Raw genomic sequence first — 27,013 nt, 5'->3', positions numbered from 1 at the left:
AAAATAAATAAATAAATACATTAAAATAATATAGCATATACAATTACTACGCAATTCATATTGTATTTTAATGTTAAAAAAAATGGCATTTTCTTTTTAATATGCAGCTACTGTACATTTTTGTAAAATTCAATACAGTATGGCAACCTGGAGTTGTCTCCAGGTTGCCTCCAAAAAATGGAATTTCTTGCTTGTGTGATTGGCTCACTGATTTTTTAAAAGCCTGCACCAAAAAAAAAAAAAAAAAATAGAAAAGAAAAGAAAAATGATAAACACTTTAAAGAGTATATAATGTTAAAAAGTATAGACTTTAAAAAACAAACGCAAAATAAATAAATAAATTAAAATAATATAGCATATACAATTACTACGCAATTTATATTGTATTTTAATGTTATAAAAAAAATGGCCTTTTCTTTTCAATATGCAGCTACTGTACATTTTTTGTAAAATTCAATGCAATATGGCAACCTGTAGTTGTCTCCAGGTTGCCTCCAAAAATGGAATTTCTTGCTTGTGTGATTGGCCCATTGATTTTTTAAAAGCCTGCACTAAGATACAAGTCAGATTTTAGGCATCCTCCGAAACAGAGAATTCATTTTTTGGGGGGGATACTCCCTAAGGCCTTGTTTACACATGCTTTGCCCTCTGAAGCGCGACCTGCGGTGGAGACATATAGCTTCCTCACCACCTGTTTTGATTCCTAAAAGCCACACAGCAACCGCATGCCAATGTTGTTGTGGGGCAGGTGAGGCACTTGAATGGGTTGCATTCAGCTGGTGGTACCAACCACTGAATGCAACATTGTGGAAAATTGTTGCCATGCCGCAATACCAAGTATCACAACTGCGGCATGTGTGATCATTAACACAGAAACAAATTATTGGTATAATTTGCAAAAAAAATAAATAGTTCGATTTTAAAATGTGATAAACAATGAAAAAAATCCCTTACACAAGTGGGTCTATTCCATAATGTATTCTAACCAAGATTCACACTTTTTCATATTAGATTCAGTTTGAAAAATGTGTAAAAGTTGTATAAATCTTGTTGTGTGAAAACACTGATAAATAAGATATTAAATACTCAAAATCTTTGCGCTCACTGAAACTAGCAAAAAATAACAAATTTATAGCTGCGGCGCTCAAAGTTATCTAGCCTTGTACAGCAAATATGTTCACCAAATGTGTTGTGCTAAATTACAAAGCGTATTTAAATTTATTGTGTAATTCAAAAAAAAAAAAAAAATCAATAGTGCAATATGAATGTCCAATTAATATAAACATTTTATAAATATTAATATTTTATATTATTATTATTTTAATATTATATTATTTCGACATTCGTATTGCACTTTATTGATTTTTTTTTTTTTAATGAATCACGCATACATTTAAATACGCTTTGCAATTTAGCATGGCACATGGTGAACATATTGATAAATAAAGATATAGTGGGGCCACATCCTATAAAATGAATGAACAAAAATGAGGGGGGGGGGGGGAAGAAAAACTATCCCCCAAAGAAAGTAGGACTTTATAGGCATCCACTCATTAATTAGGGGACCGCGCTCAAATAAATAAATAAATAAATATTTCTCCAAAAAGTGAAGTACAAAATAAATAGATAAAATGTGAATGTAAATCAATAACTCTCCAATGTGTGAAATTCAAAATTAATATATAAATAAATAAATATAATAATAATAATAATATAATTCATATTTTGGTGACTGTGACAGTCCGCGGTGAATACTTCAATAGTATTAAATAATACGATGGTGTCCCATCTGACAGATTCCAAAATAAAGTGCTCTTATTTCTTAGTGTAATTGATAATGGTGGGTAGATTTATTAAGCACAGAGAAGTGGATATATCCACTGATTAATCGCACAAAAAAATTTACAATCTTTAGTAGTGTAAATATATACCAAATAAATATATAAGTAAATATATAAGTATAATATATAAATAAATATATAAGTAAATATATAAGTATAATATATAAATAAATATATTAGTAAATATATACCAAATAATATATACCAATACATTTTGTATGCATTTACACTACTAAAGATTGTAAGTTTTTTATGAGATTATTCAGTGGATTGCTATATTACTATCTTTGGAGGCTATTTTTTCCTTTTTTCCACCCTCATTTTTTTGTTCATTCATTTTATGGGATGTGGCACCACTATATCTCGGATCATGTCTCAATTTTTGCATATATATATTGATAAATAGGACCCCAAAAAAATGTACAATCAAAACATCTCTTGACGTTTTTTAAATACAAAATTACAAATTGTATTTAAATTTATTTTTTTATCCATGAAAAAAATCAATATAGTGCAATATGAATGTCCAATTAATATAAACATTTTATGAATATTAATATTATATATTATTATTATTATTATTTTATTATTATATTTTTTGGACAATCATATTGCATTTCATTGATTTTATTTATTTATTTTTTTTTTAATTACACATTAATTTAAATTTAAACGCTTTGCAATTTAGCATGGCACATTTGCTGAACATATTGATAAATAATGAGAGGGGGGAAAGAAAAACTAGCCCCCAAAGATATTAGGACTTTATAGGTATCCACTGATTAATCTCACAAAAATGTACAATCTTTAGTACTGTAAATATAACTACTAATAAATTTTGAATGTATTTACACTACTAAAGGTTTTTACGTTTTTTGTGAGATTAATCAGTGGATGCCTAAAAAGTCCTACTATTTTTGGGGGCTAGTTTTTCTTTTTTCTACCCTCATTTTTGTTCATTTTATGGGATGTGGCACCACTATATCTCATGTCTCAATTTTTGCATATACATATTAATAAATAGGACCCCAAAAATGTACAATCAAAACATCTTTTGACGTTTTTAAATACAAAATTACTATAAAAAGTGTAAAAAAAAAAAAAAGTGTAAAATAATTTAGAAAAAGTAATTAAAAATGAGTTGCAGATAATATTTGAAAAAATTCCTTTGCCTACCCCCAATAGCTTGCAATTCACAGTAGGATTTACACAGCAGCCTCATATAATTTACTATTTACTTATTTTGTCATGTTCCACCCTCATTTTTGTTCATTCATTTTATGGGATGTGGCACCACTATATCTCGGATCATGTCTCAATTTTTGCATATACATAATAATAAATAGGACCCCAAAAAAAGTACAATCAAAAAATCTCTTGACGTTTTTAAATACAAAATGACTATAAAAAGTGTAAATAAAAAATAAAAAAAAATGTGTAAAATAATTTAGAAAAAGTAATTAAAAATGAGTTGCAGATAATATTTGAAAGATTCCTTTGCCTACCCCCAAGAGCTTGCAAAAATTACAAAAATTACTATAAAAAGTGTAAAAAAAAAAATGTGTAAAATAATTTAGAAAAAGTAATAAAAGTAATGTCAAAATTTTTGCATATACATATTGATAAAAAGGACCCCATAAAAAAATTGATAAAAAAAAAATGTGTAAAATAATTTAGGAAATATAATAAAAGTAATGTCTAAATTTTTGCATATACATATTGATAAATAGGACCCCAAAAAATGTACAATCAAAACATCTCTTGACGTTTTTAAATGCAAAATCACTATAAAAAGTGTAAAAAATAAATGTGTAAAAGTAATTAAAAATTAGTTGCAGATAATATTTGAAAGATTCCTTTGCCTACCCCCAAGAGCTTGCAAAAATTACAAAAATTACTATAAAAAGTGTAAAAAAAAAATGTGTAAAACAATTTAGAAAAAGTAAAAAAAATAATGTCTAAATTTTTGCATATACATATTGATAAAAAGGACCCCATAAAAAATTAATAAAAAAAAATGTGTAAAATAATTTAGAAAAAGTAATAAACGCAATGTCTACATTTTGTCATATACATATTGATAAATAGGACCCCAAAAAATGTACAATCAAAACATCTCTTGACTTTTTTAAATGCAAAATTGTAAAAAAAAAATGTGTAAAATAATTTAGAAAAAGTAATCAAAAATAATGTCAGATAATATTTGAAAGATTCCTTTGCCTACCCCCAAGAGCTTGCAAAAATTACAAAAATTACTATAAAAAGTGTAAAAAAAAAAAAAATGTGTAAAATAATTTAGAAAAAGTAAAAAAAATAATGTCTAAATTTTTGCATATACATATTGATAAAAAGGACCCCATAAACATATTGATAAAAAGGACCCCAAAAAAATTGATAAAAAAAATTTGTAAAATAATTTAGGAAATATAATAAAAGTAATGTCTAAATTTTTGCATATACATATTGATAAATAGGACCCCAAAAAATTTACAATCAAAACATCTCTTGACGTTTTTAAATACAAAATTACAAATTATATTTAAATTTATTGTTTTATTCAAATACAAAATTACTATAAAAAGTGTAAAAAAATAAAAAATAAAAATGTGTAAAATAATTTAGAAAAATTAATAAAAAATTAGTTGCAGATAATATTTGAAAGATTCCTTTGCCTATCCCCCAAGAGCTTGCAATTCACAGTAGGATTTACACAGTAGCCTCATAAAAGGTCTATATTTACTTTATTTTGTCATGTCCCCCCCCCCCACCATCACTTCTCGGTCCTATTTCAAATGACCTGCGTTTTTCCCCTCTCGTTTAGGATTTCTTGTTTGACTGTAGTACAAAAGCCTTTTAAATCCCATTTCCCCTGGAGACACAAAGCAAGGAAATGCAGAGAGTCAGCGTTAGACTGCTGGGCAGTGCTGGGAGGGTGGAAATAGAGTCAGGAGAGGGCTATATTTTTAATTATTGGCGTTGATCGGCTGCGGGAAAGCTGCCAGCAGCACAAAGACGCGGATGCCTTCGGTAGTTCCCAGAATAATGTAGGTGCTGAAAGTAAACACGGGTCAAGACTTTAGATTTATTTATATCGCCATTACAGCATCGGCGCTCCGACGTAAGGCAGCAAGAATAGATTTTCATTTTTATCTCCGGCTGTGACATCTCTGTTATCGGGGGCCGGGTCTTTTCCGAAAGTCATGAAATAAACACGGTCAGATCTAAAAATAGCTAATAATGACTAATAATATCTTTGCGCACATGGACCCTTCGCCAAATGCGTCACATAGCAAAGCAGCACCGGTTTATATCCTAAATGTAAAAGCCATCTTGTTTGGACATCACCAGTCCGGGGGGGGGGGGGGGGGGGGTAGGGGGCAACGGAGAGTTTTGTTTTCTTTACATCTTTTAAATGTACCATGGGGGCAGCTTTTCATCCAATTCAAGCAACTTTGAGCCACTTTGAGTCATCTGCATGACTGTGTAAAGTCCTCTAGAGAAATGACAGATGGGATCTGATTTACAATGCCTCCTCTACTATTTGCACAGTTTTTAACCACTTCCCGACGTAGGAGAGCGCGCCGCGGGGACCCCGATGCATGAGGCAGGCGGCTCCGATCAGGGCCGTCATAATATTGATTGGACCCTGGGCAAATATTTTCTTGGGCCCTCCCAAATCGACTTATCAACTATTGGCCAGCAGTGCGGGCTGAAGGGGCAGCTGCTTTGGGCCCCACAACAATGACTGGGCCCAGGGCAGCTGCCCCTTTTGCCCTGTGTTAAAGACGGCCCTGGCTCCGATTGCCGCCTGGCACCTGTGATCGCTCCCCGCCATAGGTGTGCGCAGCCTATTGCATTAGGGTGTGCACCCCAAATCTCAAACACACATGCAAGTGTGTGTCTAAATATCTATGGCCCCCGGTGCATTCATCTCCCTATGCTTAAGCACTTCTCTTATGGCTGAGCTGGTAAGAGTGATATATTTCTCGTCTCCCCACCCGCACACAGAGCGATGATAATGCTAATGTGCACTAGGTAATTAGGGTGTGCCCAGGCACACCCGGCACACCCTGTGCGCATACCTATGCTCCCCGCTGAGAGAGAAGAACGGTCAGCCGTTGTAAACGCAGCCGACCGTCCTTCTCTCTGGAATGATCACAGAGCGCCTGTGATCCTTCTATGTAGGATCACAGATCTCTGTGATCATTTCACAAGCCCCGCCCCCATACAGTTAGAAACACGCCGCTAGGTACACATTTAACCCCTTGATCACCCACAATGTTAACCCCTTCCCGGCTGTGTTGTAAACACAGCTGACCGTTCTTCTCCCTGGAACGGTCTTAGAGCCCATGTGATCCTTCTATATAGGATCACATGTCTCTATGGTAATTTCACAAGCCACGCCCCTTTCAGTTAGAATCACTCCCCTAGGCTCACATTTAACCCCTTGATCACCCACAGTGTTGCCAGTGTCATTATTACAGTAACAGTGCATATTTTTAGCACTGATTACTGTAGTAATGTCACTGGTACCCCCAAGAGTGTCAAAAATGTCAGTTAGGGGTCCGATCTGTCCACCACAATGTCGCAGTCCCGCAAAAAATCGCAGATCGCTGCCATTACTAGTAAAAAAAAAAAAAAAAAATGACAGAAATCTTTCCCATAGTTTGTAGACGCAATAACTTTTGCGCAAACCAATCAAAATACGCTTATTGCGATTTTTTTTTACCAAAAATATGTAGCAGAAAACAAATTGGCCTAAAATGTTAAAAAATTTCTAATTTTTTTTGAGAATGTTATATAGCAGAATGTGAAAAATATTGTTTTTTTTTTCAGAATTGTCGCTCTTTTTTTGTTTATGGTGCAAAAAATAAAAATTGCAGAGGTGATCAAATACCACCAAAAGAAAGCTCTATTTGTGGGGGAAAAAAGTATGTCAATTTTATTTGGGTACAGCGTCGCCTGGTCATTAAGGAATCGTGAAGAGGTATGATATCACCTCCTCACTGCCTGTCACTTTTCAGTTTAGTGACAGTGCCTTCTGCAAGTGTGTACAAGCCTTTGGGTTCACTCTAGTGAGCTGCAGTTTAGCCGCATTGCTTGTGTATCCGCAGTTTTCCTACGTTTTACCTGCAGTTTTAGCTGCAGTCCTATTGATTTCTATTAGGTTGCAAGTTTTTGCTGCATTTTCTGAAAGTGTGCCAAAGATGCAGCATGCAGGAATTTTGTTGCGCTTTCAGAAAATACAGAAAAAAACATGCAACCTAATATAAATCAATAGGACTGCGGCTAAAATGCAGTAAAACTGGAGATACGCACCCAATGAGATAACCCATAGGAAACCAGTGTGAACCCACTTAAAAGCACAAAGGACCAAATACTACCATAGGCTGATGACAAAATTCACCTGGGGCCCAATCTTTACAGTGGTGCACAGAAATACAATCCCAGTAAAGTCTGCATGCAGCTATATAGGCAGCTAGTCAAGTGTCAGTCCCTATATGCTCACTCTCTGCTAGCAGCATACAGGTTATTGACCACAAGACCCTCTCACCAGATCCAGCGACACAGCCGTTTTAACAACTAAAGCTGGAGGAAAAAGTATAAAAAGAGGGGAGGGGGATAAGAAAGGAGGCAGGGGGAGGAGTCCAGTTACTATGCTCACATATGGATGGTCCCTGGAGGCATATTACTCACACATATCTTGTTCATGTTGTATCTGTCGGCTGCTCTGCGTATAAATTCCCACCTACACGGATCCTTCACTTCCCTGTACGGACTTCACAGAGTGTGGGCGGGCACAGGGGGAGAGGGGTGGATGAAGGCAGAGCCAATCCAGCCTCTCTCCTCTTCCATTTGTGCAGGGGGAACTGTGCTCTGTGACACTGTATTAATCACACTGAGCCAACACAGGTGCAGCCAGACAGCCCTACATTTACAAACAGCTTCTCCTGTCCCATAGTCGTTTATGGACAGGAGAAATCTGGCTCATACTGCTGGCTGGGTGGGCCTATCTTAAGGGAGTGGCCTGGTGCTGCAGCTCCAATAGCCCCTATGGCAGTGATGGTGAACCTTGGCACCCCAGATGTTTTGGAACTACATTTCTCATGATGCTCATGCACTCTGCAGTGTAGTTGAGCATCATAGGAAATGTAGTTCCAAAACATCTGGGGTTCCAAGGTTCTCCATCAATGCCCTATGGTAATCAGGCCCTGCAGAGGAGGACAGGGAACCTTTGGCCTGTTGGACAAGAACAACCAACTCGCAGTTTTGTATTATGGGGACAGATTTCTGCTGAACTTGTCATTGGGAATTGGACTAAGCTTTAACAAATAGATTGAGAATAATTCTAAAAATATAATTTAGTCCTTCCTTTGGGGCAAGGTCCCAAACCAGCAGTCTGTTTGCTGTCTGAAGACCCTTGAGCTTCAACTCAGGATCTAGAGGACTTGGCCCTCTTGCAGACTATTTACCTTGAGAACAAGGACAGACTGGCAACTTTCGGCCCAGGGGGCAAGTACAAACCAGAGGCACATGGTGCAGCGACTTGGCCCCCCTCCCACTTTCCCTCACCCCCCCTCCTACCCTTCCAATCCTCCTTCTGACCCCCATTCCAAGCCGAAGACCTTCTCCAGATACTCTCTACTTACCAGCTGAATCCGGGTTCCCGACCTGCCCAGTAGGGGGAGGTTGGGGGGGGAGCTGGGACAGCTTGGTTGGGGCTGGCCAGGGCAGAAGAGTCTCAAGTGGGACATGGATCCTCTGCTCAGATACAGTTTACACCATCCATGCTGGGGGGGGGGGGGGTAAGCCTGCGCTTTGTCCTTGTCTTCAACCCGCACTCAGTAGGTCAGCGGCAGGGACTTTTTACTTCTCTTCACCAGGAATCATTTAGGCATGTCTGTAGGCAGAAGCGGTGCAGCCTTTTTACAGGGTATCAGGGCAGCCCAGGGGGCAATTGCCCCCCTGCCCCCTGGCTCAGTCCTCCCCTGCTTGAGAAGGAGGCTAGGTACCTGGAGGAGCAAGCTGTGTTCCTATGGAGAGAGCTCTCTGACCAGCAGTCTGTGGGCTTGGCTATTTTTGGACTGCAGATCAGGGCCTAGAGGGCTTAGCAATCTTACAGGTTGTGTGCCTGGAGGAGCAGGCTAGGTACCTGGGGGAGCAGATTGTGTCCCTGGTGAAATGTGGCTGTGTGCATGGGAAGCCATTATCTAGAAGCTGCAGTCAGAGGAATGGAACCTGATGTTTTGTGGAAAGTTACTTTAGTGGTAGCTATGTGCTCCTGAAGTTGAACATCACCCAAAAAATGTCAGCAAGAGATGCTGTAGGACCCTGTAATTTGGGTATTCCACATTCTCATCTTCTTGTGAGTTCATCAACAAAACCCTTAAAAAAACTTATGGACTGAACTAGTACAAGAACAAAGTAAGTGAACAGCCCGGGAAAAATGGGTTTTCAGAACGGGGATCCCACGTCCAAAGACCAGGGTCCTTCTAAGTGGAGGCACTATTCCGAGAGAATTCAGGAAAGTCCACTATCTTACACTAATAAGGAGACTCAGATATTCTGCTTTAACCAATGCTACAGAAAAAGTGGATATGAACTACCAGGGGATGGTCATCTCACATGATCCCCAAAAACAGGGATTCTGGTGTTTTGTCATGGTTTTATGGCATATTGCATCATTTTGGAAGGAAACCTAATGTTTTTAAGGTGCATCCATTTTCTTTTGTACCACAATGGCATAGGCCTTTGGGCTATGACTTTTACATCTTAACCGCTTGCTGACTGCCGCACGACTATTTACTGCGGCAGTCAGCCCCTCACAGGCAAAGCGACGTAGTACTACGTCGCTAGCCTGTGAGGGTCTAGGGAGCGAGCGCGCGCCGCCGGAGGCACGCTCCCGCGCGGTCACGGACCCCCCCCGCGCGTGTGACCGGCGGACCCGATGTCCGCCGGTCACTCGCGATCGTCCGTTACATCGGGAGAAAGGCAGGCGGCTAATGTAAACAAGCCGCCTGTCATTCTCCCCTGTGTAAAAATAGTGATCATATGGTTCTACTATGTAGGACCATTGATCACTGTTCATACACCTCAAGCCAAAGCCAATCACAGTTAGAATCACGCCCCTAGGGACACACATAACCCCTCCCTCTCAAAAAAAGTTAACCCCTTCACTGCCAGTGTCATTTTACAGTAACAGTGCATATGTATAGCACTGATTACTGTAGTAATGTCACTGGTAACCCCAAAAGTGTCAAAAATGTCAGTCAAGGGTCCGATCTGCCGCAATGTCGCAGTACCGCAAAAAAATTGCAGATCGCCGCCAATACGCGTTAAAAAAAAAACAACAACAAAACTCTTTCCCTTTGTTAGTAAACGCGATAAATTTTGCGCAAACCAATCAAAATACGCTTTTTGCAATTTTTTTTACCAAACATATGTAGCATAAAACAAATTGGCCGAAAATGTTAAAAAATTTTGATTTTGACATTTTTTGGGGGGGAATTTCATATAAAAAAATGTGAAAAATATTGTTGTTTTTGCTTATAGCGCATGATCAAAAAATCGCACAGGTGATCAAATACCACCAAAAGAAAGCTCTGTTTGTGGGGAAAAAAAGGACATCAAATTTGTTTAGGTACAGTGTCGCACGACAGCGCATTTGTCCGTTAAAGTCACGCAGTGCCGAATCGCAAAATACCCCCTGGTCTTTTAGCAGCCAAATCCTCCTGGGCTTAAGTGGTTAAACAAAAGCATTAATAGTAAGGGATTAGATATAGGTTACTATTAGAACTGGAAGTTGAAGATAACTAGTTCTGGAAGCTACCGTTATTGAACTGGATCTTCTTTTAAAAATGCTAGTTATTGGCTCTAATACTGGTCCACAGGTTTTAATACTTTTTGCATAATACTTTTAGGACCTCGTAGAAGATGTCTGTATATCAGATCAGTTTTCATATTTAGTTCCTCAAATCCCAGGTGTTTTGGTAAGCAAATTATTATGTATTTTTTCTCAGCAAGAGCCTTGCTCAATCCCCAAGTTCTCTTAAGTGGGGTACACACTAGTAGAAAATCTGCCGAAAATTCCCGTCCGAGGTAAAATCGTCCGATTTTCGCCTAGTGTGTACACAGCTTTCAGCAGCCGATGCCGACGGAGGGACAAACACCAACATTTTTTTCGTCCGTCCCCAGACGACCGATTTTCGTTTAATGTGTATGCAGTACGTCCGTGAAAAATCGGATACGAAAGACCGCGCATGATCTGAAGTTGCTGAAAACCCGGAAGTCTAGGAACAAATGTGCCAAAAAAAAAAAAGAAAAATCGGACGAGAAATTTCGTGAACATTTATGCACTGTCAACTAAAAACGGTAATGAATGCTGAGAAGACAGAGAAAAATCGGAGGATATTTCGTCCGATTTTCGTCAAGTGTGTACGGCCCTTTAGCCTCTTTATCTGCACACTACTTTGATTGCCATCATCACAGGCCGGGCAATGGACAATCAAATCAATTTATATCCAATCAAGTAGGCCATCTCATGAAATAGTTATTGGTAATTTTCCGATCCCACAGGTCAAATCTATGGGAAATCGAAAAGTCCCCACAAACACTACATGTCATTCTCCTTTTGGACCTGAATGGGAGATAATCTAATGTCTATGAGGCCCCAGAAGACACCTTCAGCCAAAGACTTATGAAGGCAATATCATACCAATATATCCAAAAATACCCTCCCACCACAATATATACTATTCATTTTATTAGACTCAAAAATTACAAAAAGTCATAACACTTTTGAAATCATCCCATCGGAATTCATAAGATGCCCTTATGTCATATATAACTAACACTAAAACAGCATTTACTTAAACAATGTGAGTATTTGTGTTTAGGGAATCAGTGTCTGAGGGTGTTTGAATCGTACCTACAGTATCTCACAAAAGTGAGTACACCCCTCACATTTTTGTAAATATTTTATTTTATCTTTTCATGTGACAGCACTGAAGAAATTACACTTTGCTACAATGTAAAGTAGTGAGTGTACAGCTTGTATAACAGTGTAAATTTGCTGTCCTCTCAAAATAACTCAACACACAGCCATTAATGTCTAAACTGCTAGCAACCAAAGTGAGTACACCCCTAAGTGACAATGTGCAAATTGGGCCCAAAGTGTCAATATTTTGTGTGGCCACCATTATTTTCCAGCACTGCCTTAACCCTCTTGGGCATGGAGTTCACCAGAGCTTCACAGGTTGCCACTGGAGTCCTCTTCCACTCCTCCATGATGACATCACGGAGCTGGTGGATGTTAGAGACCTTGCGCTCCTCCACCTTCCGTATGAAGATGACCCATAGATGCTCAATAGGGTTTAGGTTTGGAGACATACTTGGCCAGTCCATCGCCTTTACCCTCAGCTTCTTTAGCAAGGCAGTGGTCACCTTGGAGGTGTGTTTGGGGCCGTTATCATGTTGGAATTCTGCCCTGCGGCCCAGTCTCTGAAGAGAGGGGATCATGCTCTGCTTCAGTATGTCACAGTACATGTTGGCATTCATGGTTCCCTCAATGAACTGTAGCTCCCCAGTGCTGGCAGCACTTATGCAGCCCCAGACCATGACACTCCCACCACCATGCTTGACTGTAGGAAAGACACACTTGTCTTTGTACTCCTCACCTGGTTGCCGCCACACACACTTGACACCATCTGAACCAAATAAGTTTATCTTGGTCTTATCAGACCACAGAACATGGTTCCATTAATCCATGTCCTTAGTCTGCTTGTCTTCAGCAAACTGTTTGCGGGCTTTCTAGTGCATCATCTTTAGAAGAGGCTTCCTTCTGGGACAATGGCCATGCAGACCAATTTGATGCAGTGTGTGGCGTATGGTCTGAGCACTGACAGGCTGAACCCACACTCCCACACACAGCAAATTTACACTGTTATACAAGCTGTACACTCACTACTTTACATTGTAGCAAAGTGTCATTTCTTCAGTGTTGTCACATGAAAAGATATAATAAAATATTTACAAAAATCTGAGGGGTGTACTCACTTTTGTGAGATACCGTACATGTCCAACCTCCCTCTATTGCCTCTATTGCCTATAAACTTAAGAGTTGTATGGTCAGCTTTAGGTCCTGGGATGGACATTAAGCTTTGTTTCTGGATTTCAGATATGATTAAATGCACCACAGACTTCAGTACATAGGCAACAGCTACATTCAATTTATTACTGCTGAAATACTGTATATAAAAAAAGGTTTGTACCAGTGGAACTATGCCAGAAACAATGATGTCATTAACCAGCTGCTGAAAATCATTGATTGATCACACAATAAATGAGCTTTATGATGAGACCAATATTCTAAGCTATTGGGGGGCTTGATACATTGGGACCAACCTGCCAATATTTGCAGTGATTATGTGGTGCATTATATAAAGTTTTAACCTAAATAAATGTTTTTACCATGGCAGCAATTTTAATGTGGAATGGATCCTAAAGGTCCAAGGTTCTCTATGTTTTATCCTCTAAATATCTCCATGCCAACAATGTTCACTGATCCCGTGTATTTAATGTCAGATGAGCATCCCAGAATCCTTTGTGCTCTGTCCATTTGTTCTTCCAGTCTACCGTAATCTTCTTGGTATAATAGCATTAAACGGCTTTAAACAAACAAGGGTATTGACCTCAGCCCTGAGCTATATTAACCAGGGAAGACCCAATCGGCTGTGATGAGCCTGACAGACCCCTGAGAGGGAATTAATGAGCTTGCTCTTGGAATTAGCAGGATGAACTCAAGCAGGTCTAAGGAATTACTCCTAACACTGACTAGCCTGTTTGTTTGGTACTAACAACCGTGAGATTCTCTCTCTTCCCAAGTCTTGAGGCTGTCCTTCGTCCAGTAATCTCCTTATTTTCGGTTTGTTTTGTCTAATAGCTCATTGGAAAAAAAAAAATGGAACAGCCATTAATGTAAGGTGACCTGATCACTAATCTATTTCTAAGGCATGTATGTCAAATTTTAGAATTTGATTCAGCCCTTCTTATTTATATACATGTAGTGCCAATAGGTAGGTATACCTTGTAGCTTGCATAGAGCAATAGGATTCAGAATAACCTTCTATGAATGTTGCATATCTCATTTTATATTTAGATATTGTCACCTTAACCACTTGCCGACCAGTCACGTTGACTGTACTGCGGCAAAGTGGTTAGTTCCCGTCCAGCAACGTAGACCTACGTCGCTGGACTTCTTCCCTTGTGGGCGGCGCGCATGCCGCCGGAGGCTCGCTCTCGCTGTATTCAGTTACAGCGGGAGTCGGGCCAGGGGAGGAGAGGCGGTGATCACCGCCGCTCTTTCCCGATCGTCGGGGAATCGAGTGTGGAGATCCGCCCGCTTGTGTAAACAAAGCGGGCGGATCTCCTAAGTGACAGGCAGGGTCAGATTGCAGGGTTCAGCATAGCTGAACATGCGATCTGTCCCTGTGTCACTCAGTCACCTCCCCCCACACACGTCAGTAAGCACCAGGCATACATTAACCCCTTGATCACCAATAAAAATTAACCCCTTCCCTGCCAGTGTCATTTTTACAGTAACAGTGCATATGTATAGCACTGATTACTGTAGTAATGTCACTGGTAACCCCAAAAGCGTCAAAAATGTCAGTCAAGGGTCCGATCTGTCCGCCGCAATGTCGCAGTACCGCAAAAAAAATCGCAGATCGCCGCCATTACGCGTTAAAAAAAAACAACAAAAATGACAAAAATCTTTCCCTTAGTTAGTAAACGCAATAACTTTTGCGCAAACCAATCAAAATACGCTTATTGTGATTTTTTTTTACCAAAAATATGTAGCAGAAAACAAATTGGCCTAAAATGTTAAAAAAATTTGATTTTTACATTTTTTGGGGGGGGGAATTTCATATAAAAAAATGTGAAAAATATTGTTATTTTTGCAAAATTGACGCTCTGTTTTTTTGTTTATAGCGCATGATCAAAAAATCGCAAAAGGTGATCAAATACCACCAAAAGAAAGCTCTGTTTGTGGGGAAAAAAGGACGTCAAATTCGTTTGGGTACAGCGTCGCACGACCGCGCAATTGTCCGTTAAAGTCACGCAGTGCTGAATCGCAAAATAGGCCCTGGTCAGGAAGGGGGTAAAATCTTCCGGGGCTTAAGTGGTTAAGGATTCCAAGGATAATTCTACTTTTGTAGACCTCCCCAACCTATCCACGATCTTCAGGGCAGCCATCAGAAATTTTGGGGCCCCTTACAACGTTTTAGGCCTGCCCCCCCCCCCCCCCTAGACCTGACCACCAACATTCCCCAGGGCCCGCCTACCATGTGTCCTCATCCTCCTCTAGTCCCATCTCCTCCATCCCAGGAAAATAAAGGTCAACGGTTCTAGTAAATTGCGCCCCTCCTGTCCAGGAGTGAACAGCTAGAGAACAGGGGAGGGCTGGGCCTACAGCTTTGTGTGAGGGCTAGTGAGGGGCAGGACCCCCCACATAGTGCCAGTCTGCAAGGGAACGGCGGAGCTTATAATTGAATGGTATTCCGAGGGGAAGTGGCAAACCTACCCTGTTTGAGGCCCCTCGGGATGCCGGGGCCCCCTACATGTGTATGGGCTGTACCCCCATGATGGCAGCCCTGACGATCTTGGCAGATCCAAGCTGTGTGTCCCACGAGCTGAAAACTGTCTAGGCGGTCCTAAAGTATTCCTGGGTCACATGATAAGAGGGTCAATCCATTGGCATGAATGGGATGTTGTCTTGTGCATGCTTAGAAGACCTCTGGGTCCGCCCTGAGAGATTCTACAGCAGTTTTCAAGAGGCCATACAGCATGAATCTGCCAGGATCAAGGGAAGGTGAATATGGGTGTGAGGCAGGTAATTACAAAATTAAAGATATCCTTTAACTACTCGCCTACTGGGCACTTTCACCCCCTTCCTGCCCAGGCCAACTTTTAGCTTTCAGGGCTGTCACACTTTGAATGACAATTGCTTGAACATACAACCCTGTACCCAAATTAAATTTTTATCATTTTTTTCACACAAATTGAGCTTTCTTTTGGGTTTATTATTATATGCTAAACAAATGAAAAAAATACCACAAATTTTGAAATAAAACAAAACATTTTTCATATTTTTGTGATAAAAGTTTGCAAACAAATCATTTTTCTTCTTCACTGAAGTGTGCTGATGAGGCTGCACTGATGGGCACTGATGAGGAGGAACTGATGGTCACTGATGAGGTGGTACTGATGGGCACTGATAGGTGGCACTGATGAGGTGGCATGGGTAGGCGCTGATGAGGAGGCACTGATGAGACTGAACTGATAGATGGCACTAATGGGCTCTGATAGGTGTCACTGATAGGCAGCAACTGATGGGCACTGATGGGCACTACTGACAAGGAGGCACTGAGAGGCACCACTGAGGGGCACTGATTGCCAACACTGATGACCACTGATTGACAGCACTGGTGGGCACTGATTGGCAGCACTGGTGGGCACTGTTGGGACTGCACTGAAAATCAGCACACTAATAATCAGTGCCCTGATTATCAGTGTCGATGTCCCTTTAACACAAGCCGGTTATCGGCTCTGTTTTTTTTCTGACAGCGTGAGGAAAGAATAGCCAATAACCGGCTTGTGTTGATATCTCTGATGAGTCCGAAGGACTCAGTGATCACAGAGCATGCTGCCCACGCACCCCTTGCCCCCCTAGTAGTGCTATTATGGGAGGATGTCCATGTACGCCCCCCGGGCAAAGTAAGCCTGCACTGCAGGGACATGCATTCAGGGGAGACAGGTGAGGTAGATCCTCACCTGCTATGAACATACAAAAAAAAGACTGAGCTTTGAGATTTGTAGCTCAGTGACCAGGGGAGATAGCCGAAGCCGTACCCCACCACTGGTCAAACTTTGGGGCTCCTAGCACCTATGATTCCAGAGATACGGGGTCAGAAGCTACATACAGCACGGCCAGTTTAAAAAAAAAGCTGGCACACGCTATTTGCAGCAGACTGAGAGGATCGACAGCTTGGAGCCTTGGACCAATGGTAAAGCACCATTGGTCCAAGCTATCCAATAAAAATGCTGCAGTGGAGGCTCTCCTCTCACTGCAGTGTCATAGAAGGGGGCATGTGTCTAAAGGCAAATGCTTCCTTCCAGCCCAAGCCTCTTACCTACAAGGAAAAAACATGGATTTATGGGGGTAAGGTTTCCTCATAATCCCATGTTTTACTCACACAGTTAAGAGGGAGAATCTTCTGCTGCTGAAAAGGTACTTTTTTAATCAAGCAAAATATTATATTATAATGCTATATGTTATAACATATTAATAATTTATTATTTATATACAGTATTTACTGTGAAATTACTGGTTTGAAGTTATAACTTCAAATTTCAGTAATTTGTCTGTTAAGCCATCTGCTTGAGTACAGTTTTTGAAAATATAGTAAATTACCTTAAAAACAATATATAATAATTATTTGTATATTACTTACTTACATACCACCCAGGCCAATTCTGACACTTCTCTCTTACATGTAAAAATCATCATTTTTTTTTTTTTTTCTAGAAAATTACTCAGACCCCCAAACGTTATATATATATTTAGTTGAACTGTTTCACTGTTTTACCGTTTGTTTTAAATTCTCCTGCATTTCACCTTTTAGTAAATAACCCTGACCCCTTTATTGTTTACTTGTTTAATACTGAATATTACTGGCTTATATTTGGTTATATTTCTGGCTTCAAAAAATAGAGACATGTTTTATTTTTTCTACAATCTTTTTGGTCATCTTTGCTAGTAATATTATTTCCAGCATCAACAAAAAGGGTGACTGAAAAACATATTAAAGGCACAGCATTTGTAAATATTTTTGTTAAGTGAGTATAACTAGTACAACTATTAGAACTGCAATCGCCTACATAATGAGAATCAAATACGTAATTTGTAAATATGTAACCGGTGTGTGTCTGGCTCTGATACCAGCCAGTGCCTCACCAGCCACTGACCTCACTGCACATCCCTGAATTATACCCTCACCAGCCACTGAGCTCACCGCACGTCCCTGAATTATACCCTCACCAGCCACTGACCTCACCGCACGTCCCTGAATTATACCCTCACCAGCCACTGACCTCACCGCACGTCCCTGAATTATACCCTCACCAGCCACTGAGCTCACCGCACGTCCCTGAATTATACCCTCACCAGCCACTGACCTCACTGCACGTCCCTGAATTATACCCTCACCAGCCACTGACCTCACCGCACGTCCCTGAATTATACCCTCACCAGCCACTGACCTCACCGCACGTCCCTGAATTAAACCCTCACCAGCCACTGACCTCACCGCACGTCCCTGAATTATACCCTCACCAGCCACTGACCTCACCGCACGTCCCTGAATTATACCCTCACCAGCCACTGACCTCACCGCACGTCCCTGAATTATACCCTCACCAGCCACTGACCTCACCGCACATCCCTGAATTATACCCTCACCAGCCACTGACCTCACTGCACGTCCCTGAATTATACCCTCACCAGCCACTGACCTCACCGCACGTCCCTGAATTATACCCTCACCAGCCACTGACCTCACCGCACGTCCCTGAATTATACCCTCACCAGCCACTGACCTCACCGCACGTCCCTGAATTATACCCTCACCAGCCACTGACCTCACCGCACGTCCCTGAATTATATCCTCACCAGCCACTGACCTCACCGCACGTCCCTGAATTATACCCTCACCAGCCACTGACCTCACTGCACGTCCCTGAATTATATCCTCACCAGCCACTGACCTCACCGCACGTCCCTGAATTATACCCTCACCAGCCACTGAGCTCACCGCACGTCCCTGAATTATACCCACACCAGCCACTGAGCTCACCACACGTCCCTGAATTATACCCTCACCAGCCACTGAGCTCACCACACGTCCCTGAATTATACCCTCACCAGCCACTGACCTCACCGCACGTCCCTGAATTATACCCTCACCAGCCACTGACCTCACCGCACGTCCCTGAATTATACCCTCACCAGCCACTGAGCTCACCACACGTCCCTGAATTATACCCTCACCAGCCACTGAGCTCACCGCACGTCCCTGAATTATACCCTCACCAGCCACTGACCTCACCGCACGTCCCTGAATTACATCCTCACCAGCCACTGACCTCACCGCACGTCCCTGAATTACATCCTCACCAGCCACTGACCTCACCGCACGTCCCTGAATTATACCCTCACCAGCCACTGACCTCACCGCACGTCCCTGAATTACACCCTCACCAGCCACTGACCTAACCGCACGTCCCTGAATTATATCCTCACCAGCCACTGACCTCACCGCACGTCCCTGAATTATACCCGCACCAGCCACTGACCTCACTGCACGTCCCTGAATTTTACCCTCACCAGCCACTGAGCTCACCGCACATCCCTGAATTATACCCTCACCAGCCACTGACCTCACTGCACGTCCCTGAATTATTCCCTCACCAGCCACTGACCTCACCGCACGTCCCTGAATTATTCCCTCACCAGCCACTGAGCTCACCGCGCGTACCTGAATTATACCCTCACCAGCCACTGACCTCACCGCACATCCCTGAATTATATCCTCACCAGCCACTGACCTCACCGCACGTCCCTGAATTATACCCTCACCAGCCACTGACCTCACCGCACGTCCCTGAATTATACCCTCACCAGCCACTGACCTCACCGCACGTCCCTGAATTATATCCTCACCAGCCACTGACCTCACCGCACGTCCCTGAATTATACCCTCACCAGCCACTGACCTCACCGCACGTCCCTGAATTATACCCTCACCAGCCACTGACCTCACCGCACGTCCCTGAATTATATCCTCACCAGCCACTGACCTCACCGCACGTCCCTGAATTATACCCTCACCAGCCACTGACCTCACCGCACGTCCCTGAATTATACCCTTACCAGCCACTAACCTCACTGCACGTCCCTGAATTATATCCTCACCAGCCACTGACCTCACCGCACGTCCCTGAATTATACCCTCACCAGCCACTGACCTCACCGCACGTCCCTGAATTATACCCTCACCAGCCACTGAGCTCACCGCACGTCCCTGAATTATACCCACACCAGCCACTGAGCTCACCGCACGTCCCTGAATTATACCCACACCAGCCACTGAGCTCACCGCACGTCCCTGAATTATACCCTCACCAGCCACTGAGCTCACCGCACGTCCCTGAATTATACTCTCACCAGCCACTGAGCTCACCGCACGTCCCTGAATTATACCCTCACCAGCAACTGACCTCACCGCACATCCCTGAATTATATCCTCACCAGCCACTGACCTCAACACACGTCCCTGAATTATACCCTCACCAGCCACTGACCTCACTGCACGTCCCTGAATTATACCCTCACCAGCCACTGACCTCACCGCACGTCCCTGAATTATACCCTTGTTTTGCTCACCGCACATCCCTGAATTATACCCTCACCAGCCACTGACCTCACCGCACATCCCTGAATTACAGTATATATACTGTATTTTCTGGCGTGTAAGACTACTTTTGAACCTCAAAAAAATCCCCCAAAAATGGGAGGTCGTCTTATACGCCGAGTAGAATATCTCAAAGGTAACCTAAGTATAAGTATTACCGGTAGATCATGTAATAGGGGGGGTCGTCTTATACGCCCAGTCGTCTTATACGCCGGAAAATACGGTATATATATATATAAATAGATAGATAGATAGATATATATAGATATATATATACAGTATCTCACAAAAGCGAGTACACCCCTCACATTTTTGTAAATATTTTATTATATTCTTTTCATGTGACAACACTGAAGAAATGACACTTTGCTACAATGTAAAGTAGTGAGTGTACAGCTTGTATAACAGTGTAAATTTGCTGTCACCTCAAAATAACTCAACACACAGCCATTAATGTCTACACTGCTGGCAACAAAAGTGAGTACACCCCTAAGTTGAAATGTCCAAATTGGGCCCAAAGTGTCAATATTTTGTGTGGCCACCATTATTTTCCAGCACTGCCTTAACCCTCCAGGGCACATGTGTCAAACACAAGGCCCGCGGGCCAAATCCGGCCCTCCAGGCCATTTAATGTGGCCCTCACACCTCTCCTGCAGCTGCAGAAGAGCTCCAGCCCTCCTCTGGTCCTCCTCTAGATCCTGTACCTTCTGCTTTCCAGCATTGCCTCCAGCTTCTTCCCAGCAGCAGCACAAGGCAATGGGGGTGCACTTATGATGTTAGGGAGGGTGGGGGACTTAACATCTGATGGTGGAGAGGCTCCTGACGTCTTATGTAAGGGTAGGGAATGCTCTGGATATCTAGTCTAACAGATACAACCGGCCCTTTTCAGGGCAATCATAATGCTGGTGCGGCCCGTGATTAAATTGAGTTTGACACCCCTGCTCTAGGGCATGGAGTTTGCCAGAGCTTCACAGGTTGCCACTGGAGTCCCCTTCCACTCCTCCATGATGACATCACAGAGCTGGTGGATGTTCGAGACCTTGCGCTCCCCTACCTTGCGTTTGAGGATGCCCCACAGATGCTCAATAGGGTTTAGGTCTGGAGAAATGCTTGGCCAGTCCATCACCTTTACCCTCAGCTTCTTTAGCAGTGTTTGTCTTGGAGGTGTGTTTGGGATCCTTGATACATTGTTACCCACATATAAACACTTGTCAACTCCTAAAAAATGATAAAAGCACAGAGGGCGCAACAGCCTAGTGCATTACCTTTGCAACAATTTATTAAAGAAAGAAAAATCAATGTGCGTCATACTCACAAAAAAATTACTTCTTCAAGCGTGAAAAAAAGAAAAAAAAAATATATATATATATATAAATAAAACAGTCCACCATAAGTCCATGCAGCATACTCTACTGATTAAAGGCAGTAATGGGATGTAGTTCTCCAAATGCAACTGATGCTTTTCGAGGGTGACCCCTCTTCTTCAGTGTTAAACTTGTCAACTCCTGCTCTAACAAAGAAAGCTTGGTGATGTGGTGAAGCAATGTAAAAAACTTCAGATATTCTCCCATAAGCACCTGGGACCACAACTAATTAAAGGGTTACTCGATGAAAACGAATCATTTCGTTATGAGTGGACTGTGGTTGAATTAGTGACTTTCACATATCACTGTAAGCAGTAAAGGCGAGATCTCTTTCCATTTATCGGAATATTGTATTAGTACTCCTCCCGTATTCCCTATAATGTAAAATGGAAAAAAAAATAATAATAATAATTGTGGGACCTACATAATGGCTGCCATATTTGGATGGAGCTGGGAACTCAGGTGCTAAAACATGGGCAGACACTGAATGACCTGTCTTTGGGGTGACTCTGGAGTCATTTCATTTTTCTTAGGGGTGACTTTGGAGTCCTTTCATGTTTCTTTGGGGTGACTTTGGAGTCATTTCATGTTTCTTTGGGGTGACTTTGGAGTCCTTTCATGTTTCTTTGGGGTGACTTTGGAGTAATTTTATGTTTTTTTCTGGTGACTTTGGAGTCATTTCATGTTTCTTTGGGGTGACTTTGGAGTCCTTTCATTTTTCTTTGGGGTGACTTTGAAGTAATTTTATGTTTCTTTCTGGTGACTTTGGAGTCCTTTCATGTTTCTTTGGGGTGACTTTGGAGTCCTTTCATGTTTCTGTGGGGTGACTTTGGAGTCATTTCATTTTTCTTTGGGGTGACTTTGGAGCCATTTCACGTTTTGGTGCCATTGGTCCTCAAAGGAAAAATAAATAAAAAATATTGTGTTGCCCACTGGTCTTCAAAGATGAAAAAAAAATAATTAAAATATTCTGTTGCCTATAGAAACTCATAATATTTCAGTGTTACCTTTTTTTCTTATAAGAAAATAGATGCTATGGGAAGTACAGACCTTTCTCTCCTCCATTTTCATTTTCTTTTTTTTTATTTATTTATTTATTTATTTATTTCTTATTCCTGTTATGGTTTATAAATACAGACAATGACGTTGGGCAAAATGTAACTAACTTTTACAATTTAGTAAGATACTTGAACCTTTTTGCGTAGTACTATAAACTATGCCAGAATGATTGGACCAGGTCATGGAACACCTGGTAATCCCGTTCCCAATAATCAAATTATATATTTAAATATTTTTCAAGCAAATGGGATTAAACTAATGATATAGTTTCTTTGGCCTGTGAAAATCCAAGGGAGGAGTATAAAATCCTTTTAGAACCAACGGCAGCAGGATAAATCTATGTTTAAGCCTTGGTGTAACTTACTACTTATTTCAGGGGAGTTAAGAAGATAAGGGTGAAAAGGACCCCCCTCCACTTGATATCCTTTATATCTGACACACTTCATGGACATTCATCTTCTTTCCTCTAGCAGATTCTTTGTCAAGATTTTTTCTCTATGAACTTATGTAAGTGTGGTCTTCGTGCTATACTAATTATTATTTTTTTTTTTTATTATATTTGTAATGTATTTGTCTATGTTTTGTAATTAATGGTCACATTCTTCCTAATTATTCTACTTTATTTTTTTTTTTAAAAAAGCTGGTTTATATTATTTAAATTATTTCAATTCATCATAACTTTTGGCTATAAATGTATTTCATTTTTATGTCCCATGCTTTTTAAAAAAAAAAAAATATATATATACCAAAACATAATATGAATAAATCTAAATCTAGATTTTGTTTCCTTACTTTTTTAATTTTTTTTTGAGCGAACAATATACATATCATGGGTAAAACATTTTTGCTTTTAAAAAAATTTCAATCTATGCTAATTGTCTACTGAAACTTATACTTCAAAGTGCAATCATTCTAAATTACGCTTTTTTTTTTTTTTTTCATTCTCGGTCCTAATTTTAATTTAAATATATTTTGTATTGATGTGATTCTGAACCCCATAGAAAAGAAACAAAATAGAAAGAGAAATAATAATATGCTAATTGTCTACTGAAACTTATAATTCAAAGTGCAATCATTCTAAATTACGCTTTTTTTTTTTTTTTTTTTTTAAATCTTGGTCCTAATTTCAATTTAACTATATTTTGTATTGATGTGATTCTGAACCCCATAGAAAAGAAACAAAATAGAAAGAGAAATAATAATATGCTAATTGTCTACTGAAACTTATACTTCAAAGTGCAATCATTCTAAATTACGCTTTTTTTTTTTTTTTTTTTTTAAATCTTGGTCCTAATTTTAATTTTACTATATTTTGTTTTTGTATGCTGTATAGTATTATTATGTAAAGCCTTTGCTATATCTTAACAGTTTACTGATTCGGAAGGTAAATTACTGTATTTTCTGGCGTATAAGACTACTTTTGAACCTCAAAAAAATCCCCCAAAAATTGGGGGTCGTCTTATACGCCGAGTATAATATCTCCAAGGTAACCTAAGTTTAAGTATTACCGGTAGATGAAAATTAGGGGGGTCGTCTAATACGCCCAGTCGTCTTATACGCCGGAAAATACGGTAAAATCTATCTAGATATTATCGCGTAAATCAGATTGAATAATTATAGTAAAAGGAATGTAGCTAAACATTTTAAGAAAAAAAATATTTTAAGAATCTGAATTATATTGCTTATGTGTCTGTTTTTTTCCTTACATTGACTTAAATCCTTTTAGGGAGTTTTTAAAACAACCTGAAAACCCTAAACATGTGCATAAAGTATATTAATAAGATAATAATAGCTCTGTATTTATGCATTTTAGTACCTCACTATTGCGTTTGATTGTCATTGCTTGACTATTTTGCTTATACATTACATTAATATTATTTATTTATTATTATTTATTATTTGTTATATATATTCGCAAATTGTGTTGGCCTTTTTTATGTTTTCATTGTGGTTGACGAAATTCTTGTCAGAATAATTGTGATAGAATTAAAATCCAAGGCTTTTGGTGTATAAAATATTCATACATCTAACAACTTTTGTAAAATAATCTTAAACTCTAAAATGTGTGTTGCTATTTTTTTAAATATATATTTTTTGTGTTTATTTAATGTCCTATATTGTTCAATGAGTTTTTGAAGTCAGATTTTTATGTATAAAAGGATAACCTAATTTATTGGAATTCATTATTGCAGGAATTATAATGCACTGTGGTTGTGCACCCAGCTCATATTGGATACCAGGTAAGGGATTGAGAAATTGCTCATATTATTATTACTATTTTTTTCTTCCCAAATTTACTTTTGATGACATTAGGCATTGTTTATTTTAATTTTTTATTTTTTTTTCATTGGCTACAATCTCATATACTGTAAGGCTGATGTATTAAAACTTGCATTGTGAAAAGGGTGTCACCAATAGTAACCGAACAGGTTACAACTCAACTGCCATTTTTCTAGTACAGCTTAAAAAATACAAGCATAAATGGAACTTGTTTTTACTGAGGGTGTGTTTGATTTAAAATAGGAGTGGAGGCTCTTCACTTGGGAAATTGATTGTTCACTAAATTTAGTAAAGTAAAGTAAATAAAGCAAAACTGTGATTATTTTAAATGCCCAGTGGGAGGATTTTTTTTAAAGGATTTGAGGTTGTGCACTTAGTTTAGCTAGTAGTGGCTAGTCACATTCAGTTACTTTCCATGGTGATTGGATGAAGGTGTCTGAGTGTGGCTATTCAGTACTGGGGTATATGCCTGAGAGCAATTGGAACAGAAGAAGCAGATATGCGGCAAAATGTCTTCAACGTTTCAGAACGGATTACAGACCAACTGCCATTTACTAGTACAGCTTTAAAAATACAAGTATGAATTGAACTTGTTTTTACTGACAGTGGAGTTCATTTTCTGTAGGAGTCTGGGTTCTTTACTTGGGAAAGTGAAAGTTCAGTCAACTTAGTAAATAAAATAAAAGCTGTGATTAATTACAATACCCAGTATTATACAGTGGGGAGTATTTTCTAAGGGAACTGAGGTTGGGCTCTTAGCTAGTAGTAGTTAGTCTCATTCAGACACTTTCTATGTTGATGGGATTAAGGTGACAATGTGTGGCTGTCAGCGCTGGGGTCTCTTCCTGACAGTTATTAGAACTGAAGACGTTGCTTGGATATGCAGCAAAAAGTCTTCAATATTACAGAACAGATTGAAGTCCAACTGCCATTTTTCTAGCACAGCCTGAAAGATGCAAATAAGAAATTAACTTGTTTTATGAATTGTTTATCAATACGTGATATCCTGGAGGAGTTGGTCTGTCTAAGCAACCTCTATAGCAGTGATGGCGAACCTTGGCACCCCAGATGTTTTGGAACTACATTTCCCATGATGCTTAACTATACTGCAGAGTGCAAGAGAATCATGGGAAATGTAGTTTCAAAACATCTGGGGTGCCAAGGTTCACAATCACTGCTCTATAGGGTCCAGGTATCGCATCATGCTACCAGCAGTGACACTGACCATAGCCAAATCCACATCTAGTGAAAAACAGTCAGAAAAGATGAGTAGGGAAAAAAATGTCAGTGGCCTCCACCTGTAAAACCATCCCTGTTTTGGAGGCCATCTTACTTTTGCCCATCTAGTGCACCTGTTGTTAATGTCATTAACACAAAAGCAGCCAAAACTGATGTGTATATACTGTATATACTGTATATATATTAGGGATAGATTGATATGGTTTTTCAAGGGCCGATACCAATACCGATATTTTGGTCACCACGTATCGATATCGGTCGATATGGGCCAATATTCTGCACATTCAATCACATCCAATGCATAGTGACCAGTGCCCCCATTAATGCAGAGTGACCAGTGCCCCCATCAATGCAAAATGACCAGTGCCCACAACAATGCAGAGTGACCAGTGCCCCCAACAATGCAGAGTGACCAGTGCCCCCAACAATGCAGAGTGACCAGTGCCCCCATCAATGCAGAGTGACCAGTCCCCCATTAATGCAGAGTGACCAGTGCCCCCATCAATGCAGAATGACCAGTGCCCCCAACTATGCAGAGTGACCAGTGTCCCCATTAATGCAGAATGACCAGTGCCCCCAACAATGCAGAGTGACCACTGCACACAGCAATGCAGAGTGACCAGTGCCCCCATCCAAAGCAGAGTTACCAGAGCCCCCAACAATGCAGAGTGACCACTGCACACAGCAATGCAGAGTGACC

The 27,013-nt window shown here is 40.4% G+C and overlaps 1 protein-coding gene across 2 annotated transcripts in view; it reads left to right on the top strand.

The window, feature by feature from the left end:
* Positions 1-27,013, top strand: part of LOC309569251 (ETS translocation variant 3-like protein) — a 50,811-nt gene that overhangs the window by 6,317 nt on the left and 17,481 nt on the right. The window contains exons 1-2 of one of the 2 annotated variants that reach the window (XM_082275005.1): positions 23,176-23,301; positions 24,987-25,034. In XM_082275005.1, coding sequence (XP_082131131.1) covers positions 24,995-25,034 — 40 coding nt within the window. In that variant the 5' untranslated portion in view covers positions 23,176-23,301; positions 24,987-24,994. Of the gene's footprint in view, positions 1-23,175; positions 23,302-24,986; positions 25,035-27,013 lie in introns of those variants that run through there. The other variant, XM_082275006.1, reaches the window with a different exon arrangement.

This window comes from Pelophylax lessonae (genome assembly GCF_965119305.1).
Source record: "Pelophylax lessonae genome assembly, chromosome: 13".
In the NCBI taxonomy this organism is placed as follows: domain Eukaryota; kingdom Metazoa; phylum Chordata; class Amphibia; order Anura; family Ranidae; genus Pelophylax; species Pelophylax lessonae.
This window is presented reverse-complemented; position numbering and strand designations above follow the sequence as displayed.